This window comes from Oncorhynchus mykiss, chromosome 2 (genome assembly GCF_057628025.1).
Source record: "Oncorhynchus mykiss isolate SJ-2025 chromosome 2, ASM5762802v1, whole genome shotgun sequence".
NCBI classification, from domain to species: Eukaryota; Metazoa; Chordata; class Actinopteri; order Salmoniformes; family Salmonidae; genus Oncorhynchus; species Oncorhynchus mykiss.
This window is the reverse complement of record NC_143023.1, coordinates 53,890,628-53,911,337: the sequence shown is the minus strand read 5'-3', so window position 1 is coordinate 53,911,337 and position 20,710 is coordinate 53,890,628. Positions and strand designations below refer to the sequence as shown.

General features: G+C 43.0%; 1 protein-coding gene across 9 annotated transcripts; it reads right to left on the bottom strand.

The window, feature by feature from the left end:
* Positions 1-56: 56 nt before the first annotated feature.
* On the bottom strand, positions 57-20,691 carry cpeb1a (cytoplasmic polyadenylation element binding protein 1a). Of its 9 annotated transcripts, none has more exons than XM_021565056.3 (12): positions 20,288-20,691; positions 19,612-19,786; positions 18,030-18,227; positions 7,755-7,957; positions 3,855-4,140; positions 3,383-3,496; positions 3,132-3,236; positions 2,625-2,761; positions 2,138-2,336; positions 1,782-1,876; positions 1,576-1,688; positions 57-1,384 (listed from the first exon to the last, which is right to left on the bottom strand). In XM_021565056.3, the coding sequence occupies exons 1-12, from the start codon at positions 20,300-20,302 to the stop codon at positions 1,303-1,305; spliced, it is 1,722 nt and encodes a 573-aa protein (XP_021420731.3). In that variant the 5' UTR covers positions 20,303-20,691; the 3' UTR covers positions 57-1,302. The 9 variants fall into 9 exon arrangements, with proteins under 9 accessions (XP_021420731.3, XP_021420738.3, XP_021420745.3 ...); XM_021565063.3 differs by having other exon boundaries at positions 1,576-1,656; XM_021565070.3 differs by having other exon boundaries at positions 3,147-3,236.
* Between the last annotated feature and the right edge of the window lie 19 nt (positions 20,692-20,710).

Sequence of the window (20,710 nt, the reverse complement as noted above, 5' to 3'; positions counted from 1 at the left end):
ATTCCTTGAAGCCAACACTCAATGCAGGTATTTTAGCATAAACAAGGAACCAATGATAATGCTTCAACACCTTTATTGTGCAATCAGAACACCCTCCACACCTGTAGGCAACAGCAGCAACATTAGCAAACCAATGAGGTAGACTTTCAAACCCTAAAAAGCAGCACAAGAAACTTGATTTAAAAAAAAGAAAGAAAAAGGGATGACAATAGGTCTTTGGAAGAGCCTCCAATGACAACAAAAGGGGTGGGAGAAGGGTATGGGGAGGTAAGCCATGTTTGGTCGCATCATACTAACAAAGTTAGTTCTAAATTCAACAGGAACCAAGCGGCTAAGAAAAACACTTCCGATGACATCTGTCCTGCTGAAAAAAGATAACAGGTGATTAAAAAAACAAGTCAAACCTTTTCTCAAATGCAAATCAAAAAGTACAACAGTAAGTTGATTAAAACTATGTACAGTCGAGATCAAGGTTCGTTCCAGTGTTATTTCCATATTATCTGATCATTAGTTGAAAGCCTGTTGGTTTGACTGGTCAGCATCTGGCAATGGATGGCTAAAAATGCTGGAGCACCGACAGCTAGGCAGAGCAAAGGCTTCAACCACTTCATATTTGTAAAAAAACTAAAATGTACAAACCGACAGCCCCAGGTAATTACTTTGAAGGGGCAAAAACTAAAATCGGGCAAAAAGAAATTAAAAAGCAGTCAAGTAGATATTATATTAAGTTACCATGTTAGGACTTAAAACCATGAGTAAAAATGTGTAAAATACCTGCGTAAAAAATATCAAGGTACGCTACTGGACAACTGATTCCCAAACTCCTCACCCCCCCAACAAAAACATCTACCTCTGAGGAATTTTGGTAGATGTGGTGGGATGGTCAAAAAAATAAAAAAAAGGCACAGTCTGGCATCTGCAATGAAGAACAATGGGACCTGAAATATATAAAGTTAAGGATCAACAACAAAATCAACTCAGAAATCTAGGGAGAGGAACATCTATGGATGCCTTTTAATGTCCTGCCCTGAATTATAATAGTTGTCTCAATAACTCCAACCCTTTACTGTGCATAAGTGCCATTAGTGAAAACGAGTAAACGGCAAAAAGAGAGCACAGTGCAGTAGTGAATATTCCTAGTGGTTCTTCCCCTGGGCCCTGTTGAGGGGGATAACAGGCTCTGGGGCTCCTGTGGTTAGCCTCTCCCTTATCCTGGCTCCAGCTCCTGTGGGGGATCTCTGGAGCCCCCTGGAGTGTTGCCATGACAGGCAGCTTAGCTGCAGTCCAGGCGCTTCTGGTTTCTCATGAGAGGCCTGTGGCTGCGGAGCACGTCCATGGAGTGCTGCCAGTGCCAGCAAGAGCGGCAGAAGTACTTGAAGCAGGCCTGTAGAGAAAACAAGTCAGTCAGTCACCACTTCAGACTGGAACACTCACATTTATTTCACTAATAACAATACCTGCAATGCATCATCCCCAAACTGTTTAGTATTAAGTAATACCCCTTGGAGATAACCCATCAATAAAATTAGTGCTGGATTAGTGTCCTCTACCCTCTATTGTATGGGGTGTTCTCACCAGGTCTCTGCAGAAGAAGGGCCCTGGTTGTCGGTTACACACTTGGCACGTGGAGTCCTCCAAGTAGGGGTCGATCTGAACCTGAGTAGACAAATCAATGCATTGATCCAGCCCTGTAAAGGAGGTTGAGTACTGGGTAAGGCTAGAGAGCTTAGGTTGCCTCAATCCATCTCTCAATGGAGATGCCCAATGGAAGCTCTCCTTACCTTTTTGGTGAACTTTGGAGTCTTGATCTCCACAAAGGCGGCGCTCACAGCCTTCAGGTAGCTCCTCTGGTTGTTGAAGGTCACACGTCCCGACCCTGCCGTTAAGGACACATGCTTAAACATCCCCTTCGTCAAAGTCACAAATAGCTCGGTCAGAATGTCAGCTATTAACAGATTAACTTTCCCTTGTACTATAAAGGCACTATTCCCTTTTTGAATATCATGCTACTTGTTATCCCTGAGGAAAAACAGCTCACGTGGTCCAGTAGATAATGATGGAGCTTGGGAGGGTAAAGACTAGTGTCAGGAGACAAGGCTAACCATTCCCAGAGTGCGTTGGTCCACACTACACCTACCTATGGGGTACTTGTGTTTGTCCGTGTCGATGCCAGAGTACATGACCCCTCCAAAGAGGTTGTTCATGATGAAGGCCAGGGCCTCTGCATTGAGCATGCCATGCAGCGCGCCTACAAACACAGTCTTACTGGGGACCAGCCGCTGGGACGGGCAGCGCACAAAGTTACTGTCAACCAGCACCCAAGGGATTACCTGCACCTGAGGACATGCGGGGAAGGGGAAGATTTAAAAAAACGTAATACAGAGGGTATCAATTTGAATACTGCAGACAATTATGAAGGCTCCATCCAAAGACAGTTACACATGGAAATGAGTCTAACCCTGATGGGGCCAAAGACTGGATTAGTGAGAGCAATATAGCAGAAGAGCCAACCTCATTGCCTTCACCCATCTAATTCCTACAGATCAGACAGCAGGAAGGCTAGGTGCTACAAGAACGTCCTATGGACAGAAATGGAACCAGACGTTTGAAAGGTCACTACTCACGTCCTTGCAGCGCATCCTTCGGCTAGACATCTTGTAGTAATACTCCCTATAGTCATCCTTGTGGAGCAGGTCCTGGGTGCAAGCCTGCAGCAGCCCATGGACAGACCGCTCACTCTCAAACACCAGATACACATAGCCTGCAGAGACCAGTGTCAGTTAAAAACAGACAGAGTATATCATTCCCTGACGAAGGCTAGACATACCACAACGTGTCAGTGTTTTTCTAAATTTTTCAATATCTATATCCCTGTAACATTGTATCCCTGCAGTATATCCTTACCGCCTACACGCAAAAAAAAAGAAAAGTAAATAACATTTGCACATTTCCCTGAAATACAATTCAGGTTGACTATGGATTTTAGGTTATTTTATTCCACCGAAGAATAAACAAAAATAGAAGGCACCACTTACTGTGAAACACCAGAAGTGAATACATGCCAATGTACGTGTCCACCTCTGTGCTCTGGGAGAATGAGTAAAATAAAATTCCTACCACGTCAGCATTACCTTTAGGCATATTACCTTTGGGTGGGCAGCGTGGGTGCCTCCCATCCTTACCCGGCCACTCCACACTCAGAGGTCCGTACACACTGAACGTGCCGACCAGGCTGGCTGTGGAAGGAGGGGAGAGAAGAGGTTAGTCACAGTAATTTAGCAGACGCTCTTATCCATCAAACCTGGGTTATGTTCAGTAGGGCACAACGTTTTGAAACGGAAACAAAATTAGCATTCTTATTGTTTTTTTTGGCTCTTCTCACCTGCAGTCACATCCCATGGCACACCGCCCAGGAACACTTTACATGAGTACACTTGGTTCTTGTAGTTCCTGGGAGGCAGCTGGCCGCTCCATGTGAAGGTGGCATCGTTCACAGCTGGAAGAAAAAGTAAGAAAGATAGCACAGTACAACTGTAGCATGTAGAAGAATACAGAGTAAAATGCAACTAAATTACTAGACTCCTGAAATTGTCAATCATTTACATTTAATTGGGCAATCAAGTTGAGTGAGAGGGGGGAACCATCAAGAACATGGCCGTGGAGAACTGGGGTATATTCTTTACTTCTTGCAACAAAAACATTTACTGTTTAAGAACCAAAACGGAAGCGAACAGAGCAAACGGAAAAAGGGGCCTACATGAATCTGTCCAATAGAAACTCTTGTTTTCATTGCAAAATGTTTTCCGTTTGGAGTAAACTGTGTTGCATATCATTTTGCAATCGAATCCAACAACCTGCAGCCTGTCTGTGCAGGCGAGCCTCCCTCTCGATGTTGAAGGGCTTCTGGGGCTCCTCCAGCAAGTCCCAGCTGGGCCACACTGAGGCCTGGGGCAAGCGCTTGGCCAGGGGCACCCCACAGCGGCTTTGGCCCTTTAGAGTGGGGGGCTCAGGGCTGAGAGCAGAGTTGTCATTGTGGAGGTCCAGGCGAGAACAGCCAACGGCTGTGCCTAGAATGTGGGGGTCCCTCTGTTGTACCCCCGGCATCATGAAGGGCAGGGGCGGGGAGATCCGCAGAGAAGACTGCAGAGAGGGAACACACACACACTTAACTACAGCCAGAACTGTGCACAGAACTCTAGTGCCAGTTCCAAATCAATACCTACCAGTGTTGTGTTCGAGACCGATTCAAGATCAAGACCGGGAGGGGGACAAGGGGTTGGAGACAGAGTCAAGACCAGAAAAATGCCAGTCCAATTCAAGACCATTGTAATTTTGTAAAATCTCCACCATAAGAGCGCAAAATACCCAGTATTTCAGTGTTCATATTTCAGAACATATGGATTCTTCAGACATTCAGAATAGTGAAAAAATACATGGAGGGAAAAATAGAGCCACCACAAATTATTACTAGCCCAAACACCATGGGGAATAATTGGCCTTCTAAACCTACAGAGAAAGGGTAAGGATTTATAAAACAATGTAATTATTTTGAAATATTTCCGATTTATTCTCTTTAGTTTTTGTTGGAAAGGGTTAACACAAAAGAGAAAATCAGGATTTATATATATTTTTTTCTTTGCTGGTCTCTAGCTAGCCACGTCAGCTATTGGCTAGGTCATCTGAAGCAAGATAAAGGCATCTGCCATTCAACTGTATTAGGGCAACTTTTTGTGGAGTGACAGTGGAATCAACCAATAACTATTTTTTATTAACTAGTCAAGTCAGTTAAGAACAAATTCTTATTTACAATGACTGCCTACCCCGGACGACACTGGGCCAATTGCGCACTGCCCTATGGGACCCCCAATCGCTGCCGATGTGATACAGCCTGGATTCGAACCAAGGACTGTAGTGGCGCCTCTTGCACTGAGATGCAGTGCCTTAGACCACTGTGCCACTCGGGGAGCTTAATAGGTGGGACCGTTTTTATAAAAACGTATGGAAACTTGCCTTCTTGAAGGCCAACAAGTCACCGCGCAATAGCGAGCAGTAGTTTTCCCTGTCTCCCTAGCTAGCTTTTGTTGTCGGCTAGTTTGCAGTGGCTGCAGCAGGTGTTATCAAAGAGGATGTTGTTGCTAATTTGTTAGTTAAGTTTCAAATTATCATCATCAGGTGAATGGAACTGTGTTTATTGCAGAGCGCTTGCTGTTAGCAATCTCTTTGAAAATAAAGTGTGAGAAACATTGCTGGATTTAAAATTGCTGCATTTAAAGTCCATATAAACCCCCTTTACAGCCCTATTGATCAAACCACCATGAAAGGTAGGCTCTCCCTCAGTTATGCACATCAACTAATGCTATACAGAGCAAGAGGAGCTAAAATTTAACGAAGCAATATTAGATAAACCCTCTCAAACCTTTTCAGCTAGTTGACTGTCAAAATTGCACTGATAAACGATGGGGAATTGTAGCCTTGTCATCCTTCTGCAGTTGCCTGCCAATGCATGCTTATCCCAACCTAGCACCCAAGCTAACTGGCTAAAGTTGGCTAGCTAGCTACTTCCAGACAAATGAGAGAACACCTAACTGACTGGTGGTTACACGTTATCTAGAGCATTCTTGACCATCACGCTCCCCATCCAACCTGACAGAGCTTGAGAGGATCTCCAGAGAATGGGAGAAACTCCCCAAATACAGGTGTGCCAAGCTTGTAGCATCATATCCAAGAAGACTTGAGGCTTTAATCGCTGCCAAATATGCTTCAATAAAGTACTGAGTAAAGGGTCTGAATACTTAAATCCAGGTGATTGAAGTTATTATTTTTAATACATTTGCAAAAATGTAAAAAGGGGTATTGTGTGTAGATTGATGAGAAAAAAAACAATTTTATCCATTGTAGAATAAGGCTGTAACATTAAATGTTGAAAGTCAAGGGGTCTGAATACTTTACGAACCTTTAAGTTGAAACGTCTTTCCTTCCCCACTGATGTCATTCTTCTGTGAGCTGCTCCTTGCCAAAACAAGTTGAAAGCTGCACAATCTTGCTGCCTGCAGATATTGCACTGAAACTAGGCTGTGTGCGGCACGCATGTGAATATATTTCACGCGCTTTGCGATTATGTAGGCTACTTTGTGCATGATTTATCTATTGTACTACATAATTGATAAGTCGTACACCTCCACTACACTACTTTGAAACATATCAGCAGGTATTAAGTAGCGAGTATACGCAATTCCCACTGAAAAAAAGGTGGGTATAATGTTTATACCTGCGTATACCCTCTACACCACTGGCCCTTTGTGAGTGTGCTGGTATTACGTTTGCTGTCCTTTCAGAATCACAAATCTGTCACACACAGAAGGCTTATAGGTTCGCCACTGCGCAAACATGTCTAATAGATAAGGCTGTTAAGATAATGTTTTCAAGAAAGGAGTCTATACATCCATCCTGGTATGGCAACAGTTTGGCCTCCGACCGCAAGGCACTACAGAGGGTAGTGCACATGTCCAAGGACATCACGGGCCACGCTTCCTGACATCCAGGACCTATATACTAGGCAGTGTCAGGGGAAGGCCCCCCCCAAAAAAAGACTCCAGTCACCCAAGTCATAGATTGTTCACTGCTACCGGAGCGCCAAGTCTAGGACCAAAAGGCTCCTTAACAGCTTCTACCCCCAAGCCATAAGACTGCTGAACAATTAAATCAGATGGCCACCCTGACTATTTACATTGACACACCCCCCTTTTTTGTTTTTACACTGCTGCTATCACTTATCTATGCAGTCACTTTACCCCTACCTACATGTACAAAATAACTTGACTTACCATACCCTGTATATAGCCACGCTATTTATATTGTGTTACTTTTTAATTTGATTATTTTTACTTCAGTTTATTAAGTAAATATTTTCTTAACTCTTTCTTGAACTGCATTGTTGGCAAGTAAGAATTTCACAAAAAGTTCTACACCTGGTTAAGGGTTTGTAAGTAAGCATTTCACAATACCTGATGTATTCTGAGCATGTGACAATTCAAATTTGATAGACATTTGGTCTGGCGAAGCAGTTATGCGCTGACAGAATGGAAGCTGAATTTTTTATTTTATTTTTTTTAACTCCGCTGATCTCGGCTGTCTGAGACGGAGTCAAGACAGAGTACAAATGTATCCGACAAGACCGAGCCAATGTATGATATCGAGACTGGTCTTGAGTACTACAACACTGATACCTACCCAACCTTTACTCTGACATACATTTTTCACAATTAGTTTGTTGTTGATGGATCCAGACAGTTTAAGTGCATACCAGGAATATTTCTAGCTGCCTCAGGCTAGCCATAACTGATTATGGTGTAATCAAAATGTGGCAAATCGCTATTTCACTATAAAAAGCAAAAAATGGCCTACACCATCTTGAGTATAGCTGAGGAGTGATCTGATTAAACAGGGCCCCTTAACTTACTGTTGAGTTTTAATAGTAGACATCAGCAGTGCTCCTCGTCATTCACTAACAGACCTTAGCTCAATTATTAGCCTTTAAACTGAAACATTTTATCTCCACCCCATGCCAAAATGTGTTGAATTGCAGGAAATTAGCTTTTGATTTGGTTGGTGGGGTGTCGCAAAAGGTCCCAAGGTGGTGGGGCTCCAAACAAAACTTGCTTAGAACTCCCAAAAGGCTAGGGCCGGACCTGAATCTGGGCATATGAAACTGCGCCATAAAAACGTCTATTCTAGGGTCTTCAATCAAAACTCACCAGCAGCTCAGAGAGGTGGTCCGATCCGGAGCTAAAGCCACTGGTTTCAGAGTCAGCCGGGCTGCTGCAGCGCGAGTCCAGGAAGGAGCGCCCCTCCACGCGGGGATTTCCACCATGACTCAGCCCAGGGAACATCGCCAGCAGATCTGTGGTGCCCAGATGTTCCAGAGCCTGGCCCATTGGGCTACCCAGCATGCCGAGCACTATAAATACAAAGAATACTCATGTGCTCATCATACTGCAACTTGAGAGGGACATCATTGAAGGAAACCTCAACAAATTCACAGAGCCAGTGAAGAAAGCATTTTGTTTCCTCAAGGTCAGCGTTTCTTAATTCTGGTACTTGTGCGAAGGGGTGCACGTTTTAGCCCCAGCACTACACAGCGGATTCAAATAACTAACTCAAGCTTTGAATCAGGTGCGTAGTCCTAAGGCAAAAACAAAAATGTGCATCCCTTTGGATTCCTGCAACCAAGATTAAAAAGCGCTGCTCTGGGTGATTTCAAGTTATTAACCTGGGAACACATTAAAGTGAAGCACACAACCTTAATGTATGGGTTTTAATGGTAAAAGGTTAGAGCAGAGGAGGATTCAGAGGAACAGCCCTGGACCCGATTTCCCAAAAGCGTCAACACTAAGTTCATCATTATAACTTTCATAAGAGCGTCATTAAATCGGGAGCGGTTTCCCAAAAACATTGTTAGATTACGAGCGTTTTTCAATTTCAAATGTTAACACCTGCCTAAGACCGCTCATAGAAGAGCCAAGTACGTCATTAGATACTTTTGTCATCCCACATCACTTTATACACAGATCTCCACTAAACATAGAATCACATGGATTATCCATATCTCTGTGACCGTGTTAACTTCAGAACAAAGTTGATAAGTTGCCAATGTCTTTGCAATTGATACAAACAAGCAACGTATAAAACGATGCATCAAATGAAAAAAATCATATTGAAACACATTTCATGTTCAAGCAATTGAGTTCCAGTTTGCTACTTGTAGGCTACTGTCCAATTTGTCTCGATACATTTCATGTGTAGCCAAACAGTGTGACGAATCTGTAATTTAGTGTATTTTCATTTTGTAAGCATTAGAATAAGCCGCCTCAAAATTTGCAGGCATAGGTGGTAATATCCCTAGGAGCTGATCAGATGTCAGTATTGTGAAATTATAATTTTAAGGTAAGAGAAAGTACAGCGCTCCCCTTCTTTTGATCCTATCAGTATTGACATGCTCCAACGACACACTTAGCATCTCTGCATGGTGTTTTGGGAAACTCATGTTACATCTTTGGCCGTTGTAGAAAAGATGCATTGTTAAAACACTCCTAAGCCTAAGTCCCATCGCTATTGGGAAACTGGGCCCTCTGCATTCAAATGTGATTACATTCTGTGGCCTCACTGCCCTGGATGAGGGTGCCACTGCCAGGCCAAACAAAACTGCGTCAGCAGCGAGTGTGCCATGCCAGAGACAAAACTGATTAGTCATAGCAAAGAATTAAGAGACGTGATGAGGCAGAACCAGGGCTGGCCCCTTCTGGAAGAGTGTTTACCCTTGAAATAGGTCTGATGAATCATCCTTGGAAGTAGGAGCTCATTGCTGCCACTTGCATCAGAGGCCATCCTAATCCAGAGAGCACATTATAGATCAAAAATCATACCAGCACACCCCAAAAAGGGGATTAGGGGGTTCTATTAGGACATTTGAAAGAATGAATCACAGCCAGGTTTATCACAAAGGGTTTTATTAGGGCTGTGGCGGTCACTACATTTTGTCAGCCAGTGATTGTCAAGCAAATAACTGTCGATCTCACGCAAAAATGTGCTTATGTTAATTAACGGCAATTATCATGAACACATTTCGCATCTCCCGGCTTCCACACAAGCCACTGATGCATACCTTAGGAACATCTACATTTTAAAAAGTCTATAAGTCCATGTAACATAGGCTACACCTTCACAATAAATCCATTATTTTAGACAGTGTAAGAGCAAAATTGCAAGATTGTTATAATACTTTCAATTGCATCAAATGGTCGTTTTATGCAACAGAATAGAGTTCTTAGAACTCTATTGTGTGTGTGAACTGAAAGTGGGCCTCTGGGAGATAACACTGACAGGAGATGTACAATGTCTTTGGGGATACCGCATTCCAGAACATGAGTTAATGTTTCTGTTCTATACGGTACCAGAGACATGGCTCCAGCATGGAGTTGAGGGGCCAGAGACTGGTCTCTACACAATGAAAACCTTTTACAGCAGATACTGTTTGCTGTATATTATCTTTCCTATAAATCTTAACCTCGTGACCCATTCCATACATCTGATGTGTTTATGTAGACTGGAGGATGGACAGAAAAGCATACTCTGAGTTATCCTTATGTTAGATACTGATCTGGCTATGCCATATGGCTGTGGGCTACAATAGTTCATTTAGCAGACAAGATTAGCTTAGTATTACGTGGCATTATTTTATAGTATGAAGAATACAAATTTAATAGCAAGAATATTTTCTCCAAACGATTTGAGGGAGTGCGCACATGCAGCTATTCCATGTTGAGCGGTTAACAAAGAAATAGATACTCCTATATACTTAATTTAGAGTTATGTAACACTAGTTGTGATACAAATGGTGGGCCATATGTTTAGATTTTTAATACATTGTAAGGCTACATGATGCGACTAATGATGATTTGAAAAACGTTGTTTGAAAGGCATGAGCTCTACTTTGTTTTTTATGCAGGCTATAGACACTTCGTCGTCTCTCATTCACAATTTGAGAAGCTCTTGATAATGCCTTGAATTTCCCAGCGGCATTCCCTTTGTGTGGCCATAACGTAACCTAAAAAAAAAAAATCAGTGCCTTTTGCATCCCTGAGTGCTGCCTGCTCAGAAGCACCTCTCGCTCACGCGGCTCCATCACCTGATCGGATCTTTCTCACAGGCTACAAGTGAAGACAGCCACATCGGGACGCAACTGCGTGCGTCCTTATCCAATTCCGAGGTGCATATTGAAGATATTTGAAAAACTGTCCACATTTACTTCGTCAGCCAACAAGATGAGTAGGCCTAACGAACAGCAAAGGCACTAGCCTATGTCAATCTACTACCATAGCACAAAAGTTGACCCATTCTATTCTGTGCCAGAAATAAATAATCCTACGTCTGGGACAGTTGTGGGATGTGATGTATTAATTTGGGATCTAAGCACTAGCATAAAAAACACTTTTTGTGTAATGAGGCTGACTGATATAATGTGACTGATTTCTTCACATTATATAAGCAGCAATGCGCACACAGCAGTAGGCTATAAGCGTGAATGGTCCATTAGCGGGAAAACACCATTATGACCACAAATGCGATTATGCATGTAATGCTTTTATTATAAAAGGTGCATTTTTAATGGTGAAAATTATCTTCCCCAAACATGAAACTAACACACTGCATGAGCCAGTTAGGCCCTACACCTGTTTTAAAGCGGATTAATGTGGTTTATTTTAAAGAAGTTATTCGGCCACTTTAGTTATGATTACAAACCTTATGAAAACATACGGGCCTATGGGCAAGGCTACATGTGGCAAACTGTGATTAGAAAAAGTTATTTAAAAAAAGGCATGGTTTGCCTTAAGCTGGGCATCATTCCCAAGTGCTAATATATAATTCACAAGTGAGTAGGCTAATATTGTCACACATCAGACTATTCTTGATTTAACTTTTACATATACTAACATGTGTGAAATTCATTTTGATTTAGAATGGACCATTATGCACGGTCTCTAAATTGGGGCAGGGGGAAAAAAAATGTCATTATTAAATAGCGAATGGCGGACACTTTTTTCTGTGGTTCATTTTCATGCCAGCCAGGTAGGCTATACTCCTGTTGTAAAATCAAATCAAATTTTATTTGTCACATGCGGCGAATACAACAGTTAGTGAAATGCTTACTTACAAGCTCTTAACCAACAACGCAGTTAAGAAAAAGTGTAAACGGTAACGGTACTTAGTCAATGTGCGGGTGCACCGGTTAGTCGAGGTAATATGTAGGGATGCACGATATCGGAATCGGACGATATTAGCTAAAAATGCCAACATCAGCCAGCTGTCCAGTTTAACGTTGATGTGCAAAACTGATGTCAAAGCTGACGTACATACCTATATAACGTAGGTGAAGTAAAGGCGCTGCATAAAATGTTGCGCTACACATGCAACACAGCATTCCTAACAGAGACCACAATGTCTTGTGTGGATCAACAAGTCAACAATTTGAGCAGTCATTTGAAATAGTAAGAACATTTCAGCGAGACAACTCAAAGGCAAAATCCATTAACACCAAGATAGTGGAATTCATTGCCCTTGACAATCAACTGCTCTCTGTCGTGGGTGATGTTGGCTTTGCGACTGGTTGAGCACCGCCGGTACACACTACCAAGTGTGCCATTTTTCATGTTGCCCTACCGGAGTTACACACATTAGCTTCACGACATACTATGGAACGCCGTTTGGGTCTGTGTGTCAAAAAAGACACGTCAATTAACACTATTTGACACGTTAAATAAGCTTTTAATTTAACACGTCAAAAAACAGTTCTATTACAGAATGTTGTGTGTTCTGAATTTGCACGTGCAAGCCAAGCGCCACCACTACTATCAGTAGCACTGTCAAAGTCTGCAAACAAGCAAACCCCCGGCCACGAACGATGTGTTTACAATACCACGTTGGTAATAAAGAATAATTAGTTCAACTGCAACTTCTGGGGTAGCTAGCACCAATACAACCAGCCTGAAGACCATGACCAGTTGAAATAGCAGTTATTTTCATTATTCTTAGTAATGATTTAGGAATCCCTGCGAGTAAGTATTAGCTAGGTAGCAACTTGTTTGCCTATTGAAAATAAATAGCTAGCGTTATAAGCAGCCAGCTAGCTTCATCTGGCTAGTGAAGCTCGACCGGAACGGGTTGTGTTGTGAAGCTAGCCACAATAAGGATTAGGCACAATAGTGGAATTTGCAGTTGGCCTTCAAGATAAAAAGCACCTCATTGAAAGTGATGCAGAAAGTTACAAATTGGTGGAATCATGCCATATTTAGACTAGATATTAAACAAGGTTGGAATGTGAAGCAATGAAATGGGGTATCAGTCTACTCTGTGATACCCACAGAACACAATTGTTAAGAGTTTACGCGAATATTAGCGTTGTCTCATAGCGGGATTGCGACTGAAATCCCCTACCCAGTCAGCCTATTGTGTGTATTGACATATTGCACTGTACAGCTTTACCTAAGGATTGGGGATCAATGAAACAAGCTATCAGTCTACTCAATGCCCAATATATTTTTTCCCCAACGTCCTCAGACTTCAAAATACCCACGCAGTATTGTTTTTCCTCGGGAATAGTGTTCAGTCCACATAGGTTGACAATAAATGTGGCTCAATTTAGAGTTGTTTCAGAGTCCCGCAATAAGAGCTACAATGCTAATGTTCTCTGGGTGTCACTGAGAAGACTGATACCCCATGTAATTGATCTATAATCCATAGGCTGTACAGTGAAATAAGTATGCCCCCAATGCAATTCTAAAGTATAAAACATCTAGTGTGATTTCAACAGATTAAATCATTTGTTAATTTGACACTTTTGTTGATTTTGTGTAACATGCCAACCTCGTTTAGCATGATCTATTCAATTATGGTATAATTCTATTTGTATTCATTTTCATCACTGTCAATGTCATATTTATATTTTGAAGGCTAACCTCAAAGTCCTCGTGGCTAATCCTTATTGTGGCGAGCTTCACATAGATGGGTCCGAGCACCATTAATCAAGTAAAATAACTTTTTTATAAACTAGGGTAATTTTAGATTACACCTAGCTATGTAGTTAGCTAGCTAACTATAGCTAATGTAACAGATGTCGTTTTGCTATGTTTTTGGGGAAGAACATTGTTTGCATCCATAAGCTAGCTTTTTTTTTAATGACCAGCACTGTAGGTGTGCGAGACAACTTTACCAACATCATAGCATACGTATCGATGAATCGTTGTGACATGACATACGAGTGAGTGTAACCAATATGTAATAACTCCGTAAAAAATTTATGAACGTGTTAAATTATTATGTGACATAAGGTCATATTCAGGTCCTGATTGGTCAACAAACTTATTTGACGTGCATCTTTGACACGCAAAGACCCAAACTGTGTTCTATAGAAATCCTGGTTGAGAATGAAACGACTGAACAAATGAAAAACGAAACCGCACAGCAAGTAAGTGAAAGAAATAGGTTTTGATTATGTTTTACTGGTAATGGGGACATACGTAAACGCCAACAAAATAACATTTTGGTCAGTGTGGTGTATGTGTAACCTTTAACTAGGAAAGTCAGTTAAGAACAAATTATTTACAATGACGGCCTACCCCGGACGACCCTGGGCTAACTCTGCGCCGCCCTATGGGACTCCCTATCACGGCTAGATTTGATATAACCTGGATTCGAACCAGGGACTGTAGTGACACCTCTTGCACTGATATGCAGTGCCTTAGACCGCTGCGTCCGTGTGTGTGTTAACTATTTAACTGTACTAGAATGCTTAAAAGGCCGCTAAAATGTTGGTTATTGGCTCCAGGATGCTGGCCTTCTAGGCAGCGTTGCAAAGAAAAAGCCATCTCAGATTGGCCAATAAAAAAAAAGATTAAGATGGGCAAAAGAACAGACACTGGACAGAGGAACTCTGCCTAGAAGGCCAGCATCCCGGAGTTGCCTCTTCACTGTTGACGTTGAGACGGGTGTTTTGCGGGTACTATTTAATGAAGCTGTCAGTTGAGGACATGCGAGGACACAAATGTACTTGTCCTCTTGCTCAGTTGTACACCGGGGCCTCCCACTCCTCTTTCTATTCTGGTTACAGCCAGTTTGCGCTCTTCTGTGAAGGGAGTAGTACACAGCGTTGTACGAGATCTTCAGTTTCTTGTAATTTTTGCATTTCTCAGAACAAGAATAGACTGACGGGTTTCAGAAGAAAGTGCTTGTTTCTGGCCATTTTGAGCCTGTAATTAAACCCACAAATGCTAACGCTCCAGATACTCAACTAACCTAAAGGACAGTTTTATTGCTTCTTTAAATCAGAAACAGTTTTTTTACACTGTGCTAACATAATTGCAAAAGAGTTTTATAATGATCAATTAGCATATATATCTCAAAAGGCCTCCTGCCGGGACGGTGCTGGGATAAACATATATATACACACACACACAGCTCAAAAAAAATAAAGGGAACACTTAAACAACACAATGTAACTCCAAGTCAATCACACTTCTTTGAAATCAAACTGTCCACTTAGGAAGCAACACTGATTGACAATCAATTTCACATGCTGTTGTGCAAATGGAATAGACAACAGGTGGAAATTACAGGCAATTAGCAAGACACCCCCAATAAAGGAGTGGTTCTGCAGGTGGTGACCACAGACCACTTCTCAGTTCCTATGCTTCCTGGATGATGTTTTGGTCACTTTTGAATGCTGGCGGCGCTTTCACTCTAGTGGTAGCATGAGACGGAGTCTACAACCCACACAAGTGGCTCAGGTAGTGCAGCTCATCCAGGATGGCACATCAATGCGAGCTGTGGCAAGAAGGTTTGCTGTGTCTGTCAGCGTAGTGTCCAGAGCATGGAGGCGCTACCAGGAGACAGGCCAGTACATCAGGAGATGTGGAGGAGGCCGTAGGAGGGCAACAACCCAGCAGCAGGACCGCTACCTCCGCCTTTGTGCAAGGAGGAGCAGGAGGAGCACTGCCAGAGCCCTGCAAAATGACCTCCAGCAGGCCACAAATGTGCATGTGTCTGCTCAAACGGTCAGAAACAGACTCCATGAGGGTGGTATATGAGGGCCCGACGTCCACAGGTGGGGGTTGTGCTTACAGCCCAACACCGTGCAGGACGTTTGGCATTTGCCAGAGAACACCAAGATTGGCAAATTCGCCACAGGCGCCCTGTGCTCTTCACAGATGAAAGCAGGTTCACACTGAGCACATGTGACAGACGTGACAGAGTCTGGAGACGCCGTGGAGAACGTTCTGCTGCCTGCAACATCCTCCAACATGACCGGTTTGGCGTGGGTCAGTCATGGTGTGGGGTGGCATTTCTTTGGGGGGGGGGGGGTCGCACAGCCCTCCATGTGCTCGCCAGAGGCAGCCTGACTGCCATTAGGTACCGAGATGAGATCCTCAGACCCCTTGTGAGACCATATGCTGGTGCGGTTGGCCATGGGTTCCTCCTAATGCAAGACAATGCTAGACCTCATGTGGCTGGAATGTGTCAGCAATTCCTGCAAGTGGAAGGCATTGATGCTATGGACTGGCCCGCCCGTTCCCCAGACCTGAATCCAATTGAGCACATCTGGGACATCATGTCTCGCTACATCCACCAAGGCCACGTTGCACCACAGACTGTCCAGGAGTTGGCGGATGCTTTAGTCTAGGTCTGGGAGAAGATCCCTCAGGAGACCATCCGCCACCTCATCAGGAGCATGCCCAGGCGTTGTAGGGAGGTCATACAGGCACGTGGAGGCCACACACACACTACTGAGCCTCATTTTGACTTGTTTTAAGGACATTACATCAAAGTTGGATCAGCCTGTAGTGTGGTTTTCCACTTTAATTTTGAGTGTCACTCCAAATCCAGACCCCCATGGGTTGATAAATTTGATTTCCATTGATAATTTGTGTGTGATTTTGTTGTCAGCACATTCAACTATGTAAAGAAAAAAGTATTTAATTAGAAAATTTCATTCATTCAGATCTAGGATGTGTTATTTTAGTGTTCCCTTTCATTTTTTGAGCATACACACACACACACACACACACACACAGCGGGGAGAACAAGTATTTGATACACTGCCGATTTTCCTACTTACAAAGCTTTTAGAGGTCTGTAATTTTTATCATAGGTACTTATGTCATGCAATAAAATGCAAATTAATTACTTAAGTCATACCATGTGATTTTCTGGATTTTTGTTTTAAATTCCATCTCTCACAGCGGAAGTGTACCTATGACAAAAAAAATTACAGACCTCTACATGCTTTGTAAGTAGGAAAACCTGCAAAATCGGCAGTGTATCAAATACTTGTTCTCCCCACTGTGTGTGTGTGTATATATTTTTTTTAATCAACCATTTCCAGCTCCAATAGTAATTTACAACATTGACCATGTCTACACTGTATTTCTGATCAATTTGATGTTATTTTAATGATTTTTTTAAGTGCTTTTCTTTCAAAAACAAGGACTTTTTTTTAAGTGACCCCAAACTTTTGAACGGTAGTGTACGTGCTCGTAGTTCGTCTATTTTATAGTCCAATGATGGTACGTTGGCTAATAGGACCGATGGTAAAGACGAACCCACTCGCCATCGGATCCTTACAAGGCACCCAGACCTACATTCAATATATCTCCCTTTCCTGCGAATGACAGGGATGAGGGGCTTGTCGGGTGTCTGGAGTAAATCCTTCGCGCCCGACTCGTTAAGGAAAAATAATCTTCTTCCAGTACGAGGTGAGTAATCGCTGTCCTGATATCTAGAAGCTCTTTTCGGTCATAGGCGATGGTGGCAGAAACATTATGTGCAAAATAAGTTACAAATAACTCAAAACAAGACAATAGCACAATTGGTTAGGGGACGGAAGCCATCTCCAACGGCACCATTATCCTGGCCTAGAAGCAATGTACTGAATATTAGGAAAGTTGAGAAATAAATGTAGTAGGCCTAGCCTATAGAAAGCTGATGGAATCCTCTTTTTAAGAGGCCATCACTTTGTTTTCTCACGCAATTGCATAGCCTATAGAAATGTTACGCAACATGAGCTCTCATGAAGTGATTAGATTTTCAATACATTTGTATTGATGTCAGAGTGATTATAGGGACAATAGTGCTGAGTACCAGGCAGTTAGCAAGTTTGGTAAGCTACTAATAAGCATCATCAGCATCAGATTGGAGAAGCCTAATTACTGTGACCTAACAGTCACATAGAATTTGACTGTCTTCATGACTCGTGACCGTGATACGGCCCCCGCTACAGCCCTAGGTCCTATTCCTTTCCAGTGATCCGAAAACCAGTTTCTAACAAAGCAAAAATCATCATTCTTCCATTTATCCAAAACAGACTACTCCCACCTCACCTACATTTCATAAAGGTTATTTAATTTCTTAAAGAAGAAACCCATTTTCCCTCCTTCATGAAGGTTTTGTAGGTATGTGTATAATATGGCACTGATACTCACTGGAGGGCGAGTTGGTGTGTGACGGAGGCTCCATGGTAGCGGAGGGCTGCTCCCAGCAGGCTAGGCTGAGCGACTGTAGCCCCAGGCCCAGCTGAGTGAGATCAGACAGGCCACCACCACGGAGCGTAGAGCCCTGGGCTCTGGAGGGGCAAGGAACCTTGCTGCCTATAGGGCTACCCATCACTGCAAAATCCCCATCTAGTAAGTATGGAGAGAAGGAGAGAGCGAGATAGAGTGAGTATAAACGAGGCAGAGAAGGAGTACAAAGAGAGAGAACCAGACAAACCAAGTTGGGAGAACCTGAGAAAGGGAAGGCGTGAATCAGACAAAATGACAGAGAGCAGGTATAAAGGGAGGGTATAGTGGGAAAACATTCACAGCAGGCAACACCAAGAGAAATGCACAACCTCTGGAAAATCCATTCTACATAGGTACTAGACTAACTACCTACCACCTCATCCACCACACCCCTCCCATCATCTCAGCCTTACCAACCTACTGTACCCGGGCAAGTGCCCAGAGGCTGCCATGCCTCTGTCGGCATCACCACCCAGCTAAGCATGTGACCTGGACTCGGCTGCCCTCACACACTCCTGACGCTGCCATTCGGGGTGTGAGAGATGGGTTGAATAAAGCTCTCACTCAGCACATGGATCCAACCAGGCAGCACCCGTGGCTGGGTGGCTCAGGAAGCAATGTGCTCCACTCTGTATCTCTCGGTAGAATGTGTGTGAGCGTGGGGCTCAGCAGTGCTCCCCAGAATCTCTCGGCCGACTGTGTGTGTGCGCGTATGGCTGACTCTCCTGTAGCTCTCGCGAGTGTCCAACTGCCGCTGCGCACTGATCAGATAGGCTGAGAGCTGCTTTCTGCTTTCTCTTGCCTGCCTAAGCATGTGTTCCAAAACACTGACTGGATTCACACAACAGCGATCTGAGGAGAACAGCAGTCTGAGAAGTTGGACCCCCTCCAGATTCAGCCCCTCCCCATATGCCTCAGTCTGGTCTGACTCAGCAAATCGGATCGGTAGGGAGGCAGACAGATTCAGCTCGCTTGATACCAACACTACTATTCATTCAACACTACAAAAAAAGCCTAGAAACTTATTCAGAAGAGTATAAATTTACTGCTCAGATAAATATATATTTTGAGATGCATAATTCTCAGCCTTGTAGAACAGGGCATTATGTCAGTTCAATACATTACAATTCTATCTGCAATGTTACAAAACTTGCATCTTGCTGAATAAGCCCTTTACCATTTGGCAAAACTAACAAGACATCCCTGTACAGAGAAGGAAGTCAAGTTCTGCCTCGGTATTGGCAGGAGCCAGTACCTGGATCAGTTACAAGAACAGCATGAATGAGCTTCAATGCTTTCCCAATCTCATTGACAAAAAGAGAATCAGCGGACTGCCATTGTGGTCTCATACTGCTATTGAATGAGTTCTGCAGGAGTTATGAGAAACAATGCTGAGAACTCAGCACATTTATCAAAATAAAACTAAAAAGGGATGCCTCATAGCTGTTCAATTCTAGACTAGGTCCAATTTTACAATGCATTTCTTAAATGGCTTTGGAATTACCTGACAGGTGATGGACACCCTCCCCCTTGTGGTTTGTGGGTGTAGTGCACACCCCAGTGAGGTCCAGAGAGTTGCCCAACATATTGTTAATTCGGCGGAAGATATCACCATTACTGCATGTAGGCAGGGCTTGAGAGCCTGTATGCCAGTGGTCATGGAGCCTCAGGTCTTCTTTCTGTTTGCAGTATGAATGTAGAACATGCAATGTGCAACAGGCAGACAATACTGCACATACATAAAATGTAGGCTTTATTCCCCAATAAAGTAGGTTTATTCCCCGTGTAGTCTAGATAGGAAACGTTGAAATAATAGGCCTAGTCTTTACAACTTGGCCTTGTTGGCTATTATTTCTCCGGTTGTCACTGCGTTTGAGGTAAACTTATTATTAGTCAAGTGATGGTAAAAACGCGATTAAATATGCACTAGACATAAAAGGCAACCATAAATACATTTACATCGTTAAACAGTTAGAGCTGGACTGGTGATTATTTATGAATGGGAAAATGTTCAATTGAAATAACATTGAAAAAATGTCTACAGCTAACGTTAGCAGTTGCACCGTGGACAAAAGCTAAAGATGCTAAAGGTTCATTTTACAAAAGGACATAGTCGTTGAACGACTGGGAGGTTTATTTTTATAGACAGCGCTCGACTATTCACACAAAAGTCTACTTACCAGAGAAAAGGCCATATTATTGGACAGGAACCCGCGTGGATGTGTCAAATATCTGTCTGCCTGCCTCGAAACACTACTTGAAGACTACTTTCAATACTCAGGTGTCATGATTAGGAAAATGTGCGTCAACTTATCTGTTAACGGCATGCGGGGTAATTCATTTGAAATGGCTGAAGCGGCACCACTGAAGTAGACTGAAGAGGCACAGACCTACAAATCAAATTTGAACTAAATTAAAATGTGGTACATCACGTCGTAGTTTCAGTACTATAACTTCCAGTATTTCATTGCCTCCTGTTAACCTCTGAAAACGGATTTTGAGGCACCTATTGAACTATTTTAAGGTTCAGCACGCGGAGGGAAATCACACTGTCTGCTCATGGGCCCTAGGGTCAGTTGCTTCCAGACATGACGTCATATCAC

Coding starts and splice junctions, on each gene's coding strand:
- cpeb1a (XM_021565056.3), bottom strand. Junction 18,228..19,611: donor GGGTGTCCATCACCTGTCAG/GTAATTCCAAAG, acceptor CATACTTACTAG/ATGGGGATTTTGCAGTGATG. Junction 7,958..18,029: donor ACACACCAACTCGCCCTCCA/GTGAGTATCAGT, acceptor TTGTATTTATAG/TGCTCGGCATGCTGGGTAGC.